General features: G+C 39.9%; 1 protein-coding gene across 6 annotated transcripts in view; it reads left to right on the top strand.

Annotated features, from left to right (window-relative positions):
* The window catches only part of ARFGEF3 (ARFGEF family member 3), a 76691-nt gene that overhangs the window by 42526 nt on the left and 20290 nt on the right, over nucleotides 1-13875 (top strand). For 4 of the 6 annotated variants that reach the window (XM_015858408.2, XM_015858407.2, XM_015858405.2 and 1 more), the window contains 10 exons: nucleotides 677-1587; nucleotides 4891-4974; nucleotides 6270-6436; nucleotides 7340-7505; nucleotides 9009-9116; nucleotides 9372-9587; nucleotides 9842-9952; nucleotides 10934-11084; nucleotides 11530-11844; nucleotides 12886-13019. In XM_015858408.2, coding sequence (XP_015713894.1) covers nucleotides 677-1587; nucleotides 4891-4974; nucleotides 6270-6436; nucleotides 7340-7505; nucleotides 9009-9116; nucleotides 9372-9587; nucleotides 9842-9952; nucleotides 10934-11084; nucleotides 11530-11844; nucleotides 12886-13019 — 2363 coding nt within the window. The remainder of the gene's footprint in view (nucleotides 1-676; nucleotides 1588-4890; nucleotides 4975-6269; nucleotides 6437-7339; nucleotides 7506-9008; nucleotides 9117-9371; nucleotides 9588-9841; nucleotides 9953-10933; nucleotides 11085-11529; nucleotides 11845-12885; nucleotides 13020-13875) is intronic. The other 2 variants (XM_015858406.2, XM_015858409.2) reach the window with 1 other exon arrangement.

Here is a 13875-nt window from a genome sequence, read left to right as displayed (position 1 = left end):
TCAGAAGCATACCCATGTATGAGCCAGGGTATCTCCCAAGTGAAATAAGCTGTGAAACAGTATGATAGGTAAAAACTTTGACTGATTTTTAGTGAATCTGGGCTTGTTTGTGAAAGCAACCACCTTGAGGAGTTTACAAAAATACCCATTTAAACTGTTTTATGGCTGGAAATTCTTGGGTTTGGCTCCTAAAATTGCAGTGAAGTGATCATGCTTATTTGGAAGTATATTTACAAGATGAAGCCGAAGGAGGTAATCCAGAATCGAAACATTGCCAGACTGAGCACAAAGCATTCTTCATTCTCATAAAGAGCATATCTTGTTGATTATTTTCAGGACACATAACTTAACTTCACACAGGGGAGGGAAGCACTGTTTGTTTTGTTTTTCAGTGTAAGTGCTTGTCTGTATGGGAAAATAGACTATGCACGCCAGTAAAAATGCACAGTATGTATTTCCCTGGTTGGCACTCCCTTTGCAGATTGGTTGTATCCACACGGGAGAAGTAATTATTTGTTATAATTCTAGTTGTTTGATTTTTGTTTTTTTTTTTCACAAGTAGTATTACAGGATAATTTCGTTTGTTTTTCCTAGTTCTGGAAGGATAGTGTTGGATGGTAATGACAGGCTCGCTATGTATGCTGCATCACTTAGATAAACTCTGTTTTAATTGTAGTATCATGGATGGGATGACAGAAGCTTGCATCAAGGGTGGTATTGAAGCATGTTTTGCTTCAGTGTCCTGCGTATTCGCCCTGCTTGGAGCACTGGAAGAGCTAAGCCATGGCAGGGGTCTTAGTGAGGAACAGGTCCATCTGCTCCTCCGGCGCCTGGAAGAATTGAAGGATGGGACTGAGACAAGCAGGGACTCCATGGAGATCAATGATGCTGACTTCAGGTGGCAGAGGCGCATTCTATCCTCAGAAAATCCTGCCTGGGAATCAGGAAATGAGAAAAGTCCTGATATTAGCATTAGTGTTACAACAGACACTGGTCAGACCACTTTGGAAGGAGATATGGGGCAGACAACTCCAGAGGATAATCTGGAAAGTCAAAAAAACTCACTGCCATCTCCAGCTGGACACGAAAGCAAAGAGATTCATTATAGAGAACCAGAGTCAGAGACCATTGACCAGCCAGATGTTGTTCAGAGAAGCCACACCATAGTCTATCCAGACATAACTAACTTCTTATCAGTTGATTGCAAGACCCGGTCTTATGGATCCAGGTACAGTGAAAGTAACTTCAGTGTAGATGACCAGGATCTTTCTAGGACTGAGTTTGATTCATGTGACCAGTATTCCATGGCAGCAGAGAAGGACTCTGGCCGGTCAGATGTTTCAGACATAGGCTCTGACAATTGCTCCTTGGCTGATGAGGAGCAGACACCACGGGACTGTCCAGGTAGCAGGTCCTTACGTACTGCTGCTCTCTCTCTAAAGTTGCTGAAAAACCAGGAAGCAGACCAGCACAGCGCACAGCTCTTCATCCAGTCACTTGAAGCTCTTCTTCCTCGGCTCATAGCTCTCCCCAGCATAGAGGAGGTGGATGCGGCACTACAGAACTTCTCTTCAGCTTTTTGCTCAGGTTTGCAAGCAAATATTTACTGTCCAACCAACACGCGTGTTCTAAGAGCACTGTACACAGATTCTCTTGTAGGAGCTTATCTTCAGAGAACATATCCAGAATAAGAAGGTTTGTGCTCTACAAAGCGCATTCCTCTGCCATAACATGTTTCTTTTAGAGTGGGGCAAATTGAATTTGCAGGTTAATTCACTAACACTTAACAGACTCTGGATTATGTCCTCAATCAATAGTAAAATATTTTCTGTAGTGTGATACTTCTTCACAGGCTTGTGAAGATCTGTTGAGAAAATTTGCATGTGCTGACATTAAGGAGAAGCTGCCCATTAGCATAAAAACTGGGGATGTGGGGAGAACTGTTACCTGTTTTGAAAGGCATTTGAGTAGCTTAATATGTTACCTCAGTACTATTAGTAATGCCGAGCCTTGCAGAGAAAATGATAGAAATCCCACTACAGTAAGATACTAGAAAGATAAGAAAAGAGGATCAACTCCTCTTTCTCACACCTTTTTTTTTTCTTTTTTTTTTCCCACATATTGCAATTTATCATGACAGGAAATTGAAAGCTCAAGTTCAGAGCAACTGAAAAATAGTTAGAAGATCTTACCTTGTAAGAGGTAGAATGTCTACTCTTCTCTCAGGGTTAGACTTGGGATTTTGACTTGGTCAATCAAACAAAAAAAAGACTTTGCAAAAGCAAGTTTGTCCTGTTGATAGTGTAACTAAATATGCACATATTATTAGAGAGGTTTCTTCTTCCTGGCAGTGGCAAAGGTGGAAATGTTCATGAAAATATATTTCTCTGTTTCTTAAATTTAATTTACCACAATTGCCTTTTCCATCACTTCTCTCCTAATCATTGCTTCATTCATTTGTGCTCTCATACACATTATTCATACAGAGTCAGAAGGGATGCCTCCGCTATAATACAGCAGAATTTTGATATGAAGCTGGGTGAATGTGTAAACACCACACATAAGCTGATATTCTTGATATTCTATTTAAATGCTGCCCAAATAAGCCTAATTCAGATTGATAGTAATAAGGTGTTCGTAAGAAAGGAGTTGTCTTTAAAAGGTAATTGATTTCATTCTGAATCGAGGTGCTCTAAAGCATTCTTCCTATCAAAAAGAATTTGTTTTCCTATAAAATAATGAAACTGTAGCATAAGTCCAGGGTTAGAACTCTAATTCTTGTGTGCCTTGTTAGCTCATATGTAGATGAGCATACAACATCTTTCTCCTAACCTTTTGTCTATCAGATTTCTGTAGAAGGTTCTGAAGTGTTGGAAGAGGTATACCTATCAGACTTCCAGATTTTAAAGCTAAATATGACTTTTGTTGTCATTCAGTATGACTAATACAGTGAAAAAGATAGAAGGATAGTAGTCCGTTTTTGCATTAAGTCCATATTTTCTGGTTTGTACATTTCTCTTAAAAAGATAGTCTTAGACTCAGACTGCTGAGTTGAAGAAGATCCTTCACATTTCTAAGAAAGCCAACCTTGTGACATGATGTATCTTAGTGTTTTCTTAGGGCATTCCCCTTCCTTTTGTACACAAGGTCTGTGCTATTCATGTTTCAGTAGGACATCTGGAATGGGGTTCAGTAGAACTGAAACAGTTTTTCAATGCGTACCTCTGATCTTAAGCAAAACTCCATCAATATTTCTGAGGTGAAGACTTGTACAGATGAGAGGCATGAGTCTGAAGACCTATTTAAAATATGTCCATGGGTAGGAACTCTCTCCTGGAGAGCTTCTGAGACACCAATTCTGACTCTGAAGGAAATATTAAATTAATATTTCACAACTCCTTTGTTAGCACCAGAAATTCAAGGCATAAAGTAGGTGATGAAGTTGAAGGAACCCACCTGACTCCTTGGATGTATAGCATCTATTCATGTATAATTCTTGAGGACTACATTTGGAAATTTGTTTAACAGTTAAGGTTTAAGTTNGAAGAAGAGACAGATGAAGTTCTGAGACCAAACCTCCCAGAAATAGTATTTTTGTTTCTAAGTCTTTATTTGGGTGCTTTGGTTCATTCATTAATTTTTCTTATGCTGGGGAGCAGTGAGATAAGTTAGTATAGAGTTTAGCAGTCTTTCCTACCAGCTAGATCCTTAAGCAGCATCATAACATTGTTGTGTTTTTGTAGGTCTGAAAAACAATGAAAAGATGTAGGAAGTTGAGGTGCTGGCACAGGAATTTAAGCATGGAACCTAGTCAGAATTTAAAGGAAAGTAAGATTTGAAAGTCAGTTGGTTAAAAGCTGGTTATAATGTACCTTCAGAAAACTCTCTTTTGCTTGTTGCTAAATAAAATCAATGCTAAAAAGATCCTAGTGACAATGGACTGTGACATCCACCTAAAAAATACTAATTTATCTAGAAATCATCACTATTGGCTTGAACAAATCATTTGCATTTTGCGTGGGCTCTCTTTGTCCTTGCCAATTTAAATGAACTGTCTCTGTTAGGGCAGGGTGCTAACCTCACTGTTTGCTATGGCTGGCAGATTTTTATGACTAAAATTAATGATCGATATTCTCTTAATTTGGACATCACTGTTCTCATGAATTACTGTTTCAAGGAAATAATTCTAATAGTTGTGTGCCATTGTGTTAATAATCATAGCAAGCATTTTAGCACCAGATTTTGATTGCACAGCATTCAGTGGCGAGGTTTTTGTTTTGTTAAGCATGAGTGGGAGTTGCTTAACCATCAGATCATCCTCTCCTTTTGAGAGGGTGAGCTTCTGTCAAATGTAGTTAGTTGTTTTCTGATATTTTAGTGGAAGTTAGGGGTCAGATTTTTTCCCAACACACAATTTGTACCAGCCTCTTTTATCTGCATCTGTACACAAGCGTGCTTTTATAAGCAGTTTACCCACATTTTCATTTATGTAACGCTCTACATTGAGTTGATATTACTCTAGCTAATTCTAGGTCCAGAAGTATCTTATTTCAGATACCACGCATCAAATTAGTATGAACTAGCTATATCAAGATCATGATCCAGCACTCAGCCAAGTGTGAAGATCCATCTTTAACTAGCGATGGAGTCACTGGAGCTACTTATAGGCCTACTGTTAAGCACAGGGTTATGATTTTGGTACTAGCTAAAGAATCTTTGTTAACATTCACCATCAGAAATCTACCACAAACACGTGGAAATCCGTGTTGACATAATGTGTGGCCAGCCCTATCACCCCTCTTCCACAAAGGTTGCTCCCTTGAAAGAGTTGTTCATTTTTTAGACCCACCCTGGAACAGTTACTCTCTCTCTAAATCCACCCTCAAACAGTTATTCACCTTATCCACGCCCCCAAAGTGACGTCAGTGGAAAGTCCGAGAAGGCAGCAGCACAGAACTTTCAAACCCTCACGAGGCAAGAAAAACATTTGCTTCTTTTCTGTGTGTGGATTTTTATTATTATTTTTTTTTTTAATTTTTTAATGTTGATGATTTGTTGTATTTTGTCTAAGAAAAGGCATGAGATTTGTGGTGGGAGGAATATGTTCACAGTCAGCCCCCTTCAGCAGTTAACTAAGCAACGCAGCTGTGCTTCTTCATGTAACAAACCTTGGAAGGTCTCTCTTTTGTTTCATTACAAATATTCATCTAGGAGAAAATTTACTCCTTAATTTCCCCTAACCGACATTATACGAATGGATTTCACATTTGATGTGAAAACCATGAAATATTGTGGTTCATGGTGGGAGGGAGTTAAACATGTCTGGATTTTTCATGGCTCAGACAATAGCTCAAAGGAATTTGGTGAAGCTTTGCTCATACTTAGTTTATTAGGACAGCTAGCTTGGAGGAAAATGTATGTATGGCCATCCTACCTAGGAAGAGATTACACCGTACAGTCATGCCCAGTGGTACAGCTTCATACAGATAGTGTTTTCAAGAGTACTGAGTGCTTACAGATGATGGCTTGTGGGACTGACAAGTGCTCAACTGTCTAAAAAGCAGGTGTTGTTATGACCTAAATGGGGCTTGGAGTTGTAACAGTTTCCCAGCCAGCTTGACTCCAAATATTTGTAAACCTATAGGTCATGAAAAGAACAATGCCTTGACAACACTGATGTTGCAGTGGCAACACTGCACGTGGCAGGGGGTTTGGAACTGGATAGGCTTTAAAGTCCCTTCCAACCTAGGCCATTCTTTGATTACAGCCTGACCCTGCAAGGTGCTGAGCACTCCAGTCCCCATCCAGCAGCTCATTTAGCTGGAGTAGGTTTACTGGGACTTTAAAAGATCTGCGTCCCTTACTAGCACCATCTGTGCCAAGTATGCTCAGTTTCCTGGAAGTACAAAGGCTTTACCTCTGCCCCTACACATCTCACCTTTCTGGTTAGCACTGCAGATGTATCCTGCCCTTTGCTTTGTACCTGGCAGACATCCTAATGAATACTGGTGCTCCGTATGTGTTTCCAATTAAGTGTATTGCTTTGCTGGACTGTGACTGGACTGTTCAGCGTGCTGCAGGACTGCATTATGGATGGACTGTTTAGTTCTCCACTCCCTACTCTAGTACATAAATAGAGCAACTTCTGCTGATGATTCATTAACTATTCTAGCAATCTGTTGCTGCTGGAATGCTAGGGTTAGTTTCTGATCTTTTTTTCCAGGCAAAATCTGTGTAAAATGTGAGAGCTCACATGGTGTTTTTGTTAGGTATGATGCACTCACCAGGATTTGAAGGAAACCCAAATTTCAGCTTCCAAACTCTGATGAATGCAGACAGTCTCTACATGGTCTCTCATTATACTCTGCTGCTAAACCTAAAATTGGCCAACTCAGATTACTACAGGAAGAAGCCTCCCCAAGCCCCTGTGTTGCTGGTGAGTTGGTGAATATGGAGAAAATGTCTGAAAAGAGGCTGTTTCATTTCCTTTCACATAAAGCAGCGCACCTGTAAGTGTCCTTCATGATACTTGCTAAGCAGAGAAATAATAATTGCAAATTAAGCAAGCTACTTATAAATTTTGCATGATAAATGTCATGAATCTGAATTACACAGCTTCTCTGTAATTCAGGGAAAAATGAATGCTGCTTACTGATTATCATTAAAGAAGTCATTTTGATGGATGCTGCATCATTGTAACAAAGCTTCGCTACCATTGTGTGATATATTATGTATTGTTTGTCCCTACTATAAAGGTGTGTACCTTCATCTTGCAACTACTTTTGAGCATAGTAACAGATGTCTTGCTTAGTACCAGCTTTGCATTTATACAGATGAAGGCATGAGTTGTTTGAGTGAGAGATAATTAGGTTTTAATGCCTAAGTTTACTGAAGATAGTTCAGATGTTGATCAGTTGGACTACAGTTTGTCTGTGACAGCTGTTAAACACTAAAGGGCCTGACTGCTGGACAAGCAACATTAGGCATCACAATTTATTTTTTTTTTAATGGAGTTGAGATCCTACCCCCACCTCGTAGAAATTGTAATAGATCAACTTGTGCCTTTGTCACTGTATGAGAACTGGCAGTATTATTTGTGTCTTGGATGATCCTCAATAAGAGAAGGGAAAGCTCTTAATTCATGTCACTCTCCAACGAGAAGGATGTTCGTGTCATTTTCAACCACAGAGATGTGCTGTGATTCTCTGTTAGTTCTTAGTTTTATATAACTTCGTTTCTACTCCTGCATCACCTTATACTCAGGAATGGATCTAATGCTAGAAACTCATGCTGTAGAACTTACTGTTGTCTTACATCTGGCTTTTGTGGTTGCCTGCAGAAAGAGTTCATGAAGCAGGTCCAGTCCAGTGGAGTGCTGATGATATTTTCCCAAGCCTGGGTTGAAGAACTTTACCACCAGGTACTGGAAAGGAACATGCTAGGGGAAGCTGGATACTGGGGAAGCCCTGAAGAACACAGCCTTCCACTTATCACCATGCTAACTGGTTAGTACAATATTGTGATGGCAGGAACTAGCTTCTGATCATGTCTAAAGCAAACTACAATAACACTCTGCTTCAGTCCATTACATACCAAACTGTGTAATCAGTCAATGAGTGATGTTTCACTCATGTGCAGCTAAAGGACTCAGTGGTGGCAGATACCCAAGTGCTTGTTCTGGGTCAGACAGGAAACTTTATAGCCTGGGTTTAAAAAAAAGAAATCCCCTGAAACTTACTAGTAGTCTTGATTGTCCATGATCAGCATAACCTAAATCTGAATAGACTGGGATGTCTTGTTTGCTCAATGTGTCTATTATTGTCTGTGTGGTGGCAGTGTCCCAAAGTCACAATTATTATCAGGATCCAGATGAGCAGAAAGTTCTTATTGCCAACAGAAGAATGCTTGTTAATTAAGATAAGCAGTCTGAGGATACATTTCAGTGTATGCTTAAAGGAGAGTTTTGCATATTCTGGCTGGAAGAATACAGAAAAATGTTCGACTCCTGACAGTATGGTGGGGACAGGAAGGATTTGTATACTGAACCAGAGCATATTTTAATTCTCTCAATTTCAGCGACAGCAGGTTTGGTACCTGTTATTGGTGAATGGTAAGACTGCTGTTTTCTTGATGTTGTAACAGAGCCATTTCCGTATGCCTTTGGTACAAATATAAATAGTGGAGTCTGGTCTTGGAAGCTGTCCACAGGTTGGCCCCCCTCTGGTTCAGATTTGTGCAATGCTAGAGTTATGCCAAATGGCAGCAGTGAGAAGCTGAAAACCCAGAGCACCTCTAACAAGCACTGAAAAACAATTCTTAGCTTCATTTGAGGAGGGGAAAAAAAATCATATATGATCTGCTGAAAGGCAACAGGATGTCAATGATAATGTAGTGATATAAAATACGGTGTCTTTCTGAACGCACATACTATACGTTTGCAAATAAATAATTAGAACAATGTATGTATGGAGTACTGCTTCAGCTGAGCCATTAACTTGTAATCAAAGAACAATGTTCTGAGAGGGTTTTGCTGACTGTGTTGAGATCAGTGTTTCCTTTAAATATTGTATGATAAATGGTCAGTTGGGAAGCTGAAATAAACAATTTTGGAAAAATAATAGCTATGTGGAAAAGAGACAGATGAGCTTCTAGGAAGCAAATCAGTCCAGTGTCCTTAATATTGAACTCCATGATGCAAACTAGTCTTGTGTTGGAAATAATGTTGTGTTTCTTTTGTTGATGTTGAACCTGCATAGGTCTAATCCCCTAACAAGTCCATTTAGAACATAGGATCCCAGTATCTAGGGGACTGTGACATATGGGAACACACAGTTACAGGATTTAGCAAAATTTGAAAGGAAATACTCAGAAATGCAGAAACTGTGCATACCTGAGAAATCAGGAATACTAAAACCCGCTTGAGCAAGGAGCCAGTAAGAGATGCTTGCTTTTTGCCATCTGTCTGTTGAGTGGTAAGTAATCTGCTGTTTTCTTTAATATTCTGGCAGACATCGACGGCTTGGGAAGCAGTACAGTTGGTGGCCAGCTGATGGCATCTGCTTCAGCTCAATCTCCTCTTTCTCAGAATCAGAAGACAGATGATTGTGTTGTTGCAGGTACTGAGAATATATTGTAAGCACAAGTGTATCTACCAATGGTGAATTGTTCTTTAGCATAAACACACTTGGGTTTAAGAACAGCAGTTTAAGACTTGAAGGAAGTGTATCAGTGTATCCTGCATATGAATCAGTTGGATGGTCCAGCTTGCAGGGTACATTTATGACTTCTTTTTTTGCACTCTTTAACAATTGATAATAGAAGTGCTGTTATGTCATTTTCCAGTAGCAGTAGTAATGCATTTCTCACTCCAGGAGTTGCTTTTGCCCGATACCTCTTAATTGGCTGTTGGAAGAACCTGATTGACACTTTGTCCACACCGCTGACTGGTCGCATGGCAGGCAGCTCCAAGGGGCTGGCATTCATCTTGGGAGCAGAAGGAGCCAAAGAGCAGAACCAAAAGGAGAAGGACTCCATATGTGTAAGCCTGGATGGACTGAGGAGGGCAGCCCGCCTGAGCTGTGCCCTAGGTACTGCTGTGTTTTGTGTTGTCGTGGCACATTCACATCAATAGGATGATAACTTTCCCTAAATGAGTTTGGAAGAGAAAAGCAGAGTTCTTTTCTAGTCTGAGACGATCAAGGAACCTGTAGAACTTCCCATAGAACTCACCTTACTTACAACATAAACTTATACATCCATTTCGTCTTGACGCAACCTGTCATTCAGATTGCGTGGGGTTAGGGAGGAAAATCTAGTTAAACATTCTGCTATTCCTTTACAGGAGTTGCTGCTAACTGCGCATCTGCTCTTGCCCAAATGGCTGCTGCTTCCTGTGTCCAAGAAGAGAAAGAGGAAAAAGAAATCCAAGAGCCCAGTGACACTATAGCTCAAGGTATCGTGTGATTAAATGATTTACCTTATCTCATATTGTCAGCAGAGATGTAGCTGGAAGGTACTTTGCTATACACAAAACAGCAACAGGAGATGTCACCATTACTTTTTTATAGGCGTAGGGGAAATAAGCCTAGAGGCTTTAATAAATGTCTTGCTGTCATAGGTTCTTAACAATATGCCATGTTAAATGTAATTTATATGGAACTGAAGACACCTTAACAACAAGGTGCTTTTTGTTGTGTGTTTGTTTTTTTTTTTTTAATGTGTACTTCCTAAGTTTTGTGTTACTCATACAATCAGGGGGCATCAGAAAAACAGTATTTTGTAGCTGTGTCGTGTGGTAACATAAGCTGAGCTTGCGTCCCTCTACCTGACTTGTCTTGAATCGTGTTAAAGGAAGATGGAATGGTAATTGAAGAAAAAAAAAAATGGTATAACAGATAAGATGTTCTGCACCCCTGTGTGGAAACTCCACACCCAGTGAAAGTCAGTCAAGTCTTTGATGTTTGGTTGAAGATCAGGTAACATCTGATTTCTAATAACAAGAAACCCATAACAAAATATACAGTTGCACTGATCATCCTACTTGGCACTGGAATTTGGTGTTTCAATAGAGAAAACAAGCCTGAGGTCTGAAGGCAAGCTATCTTTTGACCTCTCAATTTAAATGAATTGAGTTGGCCAGGCAGCGTAAAAGCAAAAAGGAGGCAGTGTGGCCAGAGGCAAACAGACCTGTTTTATGGAAGTTTGGAAAGTTTCAGAATTTGTGTCAATTCCTATACAGCAGGAAAAATTTTTGGGAGATTTTCATGAAAGAGAAGATCCAAATGCTTGTAGTTGAGATTAGGGTTAGTTTTGCCTGAATTCCAACTTCTTTTGTAGCTTTCAGGCTGGATACCTTTATCACCACCATATGCAGAAGCAAATGTTTGTTTGAAAGCTGGATAAAGCAATGTTCTTTTTGGTTTTTGTGCTGCAGTGAAACAGAAGGTGGAGCAGAAACTGGAGCAGATGGGGAAAGTGCAGGGAGTCTGCCTACACACTGCTCATGTTTTGTGTATGGACGCAGTCCTGAATGTGGGTCTGGAGATGGGAAGCCACAATCAAGACTGCTGGCCTCATGTGTTCAGGTACTTAACAGCTTTCCCGAAAGAAACTATTTACAACATCTTGCCACAAAGTCTGATACAAAGGACTTCATATATTCTGAGTGTCTTCTCTATACCCAGTAACAGAGTGAATTAACTGTAGATATCTGTAAAAGAAAAAATCACATCTTTCCACCTCAGTTTAGAAATAAAATCAATGCTTAAAAAATTCAGTGCTGCCAGAAGACTGTGTCCTGAAATCTAAATTGCCGTTCAGGTTCCTCAGCTAGGCTGTTTGCTATCTGCAGGTAGGGGAGGCCAAAAGGACGTAAGACACCAGCCTGTCTGTGATGTGTCTGAGAGTTCTACTTACACTATGCTTCTGACTTGAGTTCAGACTCAAGCATTTCTTCAGTGAGTCCTCTGATTTAGGGACGCAAGTTCTGTTGTTCTGTGGCATTAATCCATCTTTTCCTTCTGTTCTCAGGGTGTGTGAGTACATCAGCACTCTGGAGCACACCCACTTCAGTGACGGAACCTCCCAGCCCTGCCTTACCATCACCCAGTCACAGCAGGCACCTGGAGGTCCACACTCAGACACTGAGCTGGGAGAGGCTCCTCAGGAACAGACCCCTGAGCAGGAGACCACCCTCAGCAGCAATCCTGTCATTCAGCCAGTATCCATCCAGGAACTTGTCAAGGAGAGCAGTAAGGGCAGAGCTTTTGATTTCCGTGGAGGCAGCCTGCTGTGTGGGACCAGTGCTGCCAAGGCTGTTCTCACACTCTCCACACAAGCTGACAGGTAAAAGCAGAAGAACTAGATTCTCTGTTCCTAAAACAAGACCAAAATGGACCTTTCTGTGATGCAGTGGGCCTTGATCTTTACATCTGTTGTAGCCACTTGCTTCAGTTGAGTTTCACAAGGGAGCTAAATGTCACAGCCAGCAGCTCTTAAAAGACTTGGTTTTCTCTAACATGGCTGCACTTGCTCTGCTTTTTGGAAGCGCTGGGCTGGGTATGTCTGAATCTGCCAATGAATCACATGCATCCTAGAAGTGGTAGTTTTATTGCTTGCAAGTAAATTAATCTATTGTGTTTGCTCATTAAAGCAGACAATAAAAAAAATAGGTGTTGTGTCTTGACAGGAAGGGACTGAGTCACAAGACCAGTGTCAGTTGGAAAGCAGCTGCTACTATCAGAACAACAGAAAGTTTTCCATGAAAGGCAGAATCAGGAAATCACGGCTGTGTTATCTTCTGACTGTACCATGTGAAATTTCTTTGTGGTTCTATGGAAACTTGCCTCTAACCTGTGCAAAAATTTGCTGCTTTAAGGGTACAGGTTTAACTCTTAAATCTTAAGGGCTCATCGCAGTTGAAAATAATGGCTTTGTTTATATTCCAACAAAGCAATTCAGATACAGCAGCTTTAGATCTAAGACTTAAATTGATTTCTTTCTCATGTTAAGGGGCTTTCCAGATGGACAAACTGCTATAGTCAGTGAAACTCTGATCATGTAAGTTGGGAGGGCTGAGCATATTGGTTTTTGTAATTATTGTTTATGGAATTAAGATTCAGTTAAGGGGCAGTAGCAATTTCTTGAAAAAAGTGCCTTTTTGTTGTAGTGCTGCATTTGTATCTTGGAAGGGTTCTGTCTGGTCCTACCGTGTTCTACTTCCCACCATCCAATTAATAATACTTCTGGATCAAAGTTTTCCTGTGTGTGTGTGTTGCCAGAGGCAACACACAGCAGTTATGTACATGTAAAGGTTTTCCTCATACAAACATGTTTAAGTCTCCGTATCATGAATTTTTCAGTTGATTTCTATTATTTTATTCACAGGCTCTTTGAAGATGCTGCTGATAAGTTAAATTTGATGGCACTGGCAGGCTTCCTTTACCAGCTCAAGAAGGCTTCTCAGGCTCAACTTTTCCATTCTGTCACAGATACAGTTGATTACTCCTTAGCAATGCCAGGTAGAAAAAAAACAAAAAAAACACAGACTTATTTGTCTCGCTTACAACTGCTCTGCTTACAAAATTAGCTTTGTGTCCTTATGGTTTAACTTTTTCCCCTTGAAATTTCCAGGGTATAAAGAAAACAATATTTATTCTAATAAGAATAGTACCACAAAGTCTTTGGAAAAGACGGAGAACTTTTTTTAGACAAGGACCACATCTACCCCTGCTGTGAGACGCTTCAGAGGACATTTGCTTAGAGCTGTTCATAAAATGAATGATAACAGATGAAGCACACAGTTGAAAAATGAAAAAATTGGCTGTGGGTGTTGTCTGCTTACTCTTCCCCAGAGAAGTGAAGCATATACCTTACAGTGCTAATCCTTAATAATGACATTAACGTTAAGATAGGGCAATTAATTGCATATATATATATTTACATTGAAAGTGGCATACCTGTGTTTTAAAATAGCATATTTCTAATGAGCCAATGAAGTGTATTTTCAAATGTTGTAAGAGGAAAGGAAGTTGAGTTGTTTTCAGTAGGAAGTAAAAGTGTTAGTGGCTATAAAACCCGTGATCCTTTTCTTAAATCCTCTGCTTTGCACTAATTGTGTGGTAATAAGTACAAAGCAAAGCGAAATAATCTGCAGTCTATATTCTTTCCTGTAGATGTCACCAAAGGTTTTTACAACTGCAATTTTAGTTCTCAGTATCAATTGTTTACCTCCTTGCTTAACTTGTCTGTTCTTATCCATACTGGATATCATAACTGAATTATAATGCTTTGTTTTCTGAATCCTTATGTCTTAAAAATGTTCCCAAAAATCTTCACTCAAAGCAAAATTAAATGTTTTTATTGCATTGTTCATAA

The sequence above is a fragment of the Coturnix japonica genome, chromosome 3, assembly GCF_001577835.2.
Source record: "Coturnix japonica isolate 7356 chromosome 3, Coturnix japonica 2.1, whole genome shotgun sequence".
Lineage (NCBI taxonomy): Eukaryota > Metazoa > Chordata > Aves > Galliformes > Phasianidae > Coturnix > Coturnix japonica.
The sequence above is the reverse complement of the archived record's forward strand: the minus strand, read 5'-3'. Positions and strand labels throughout refer to the sequence as shown.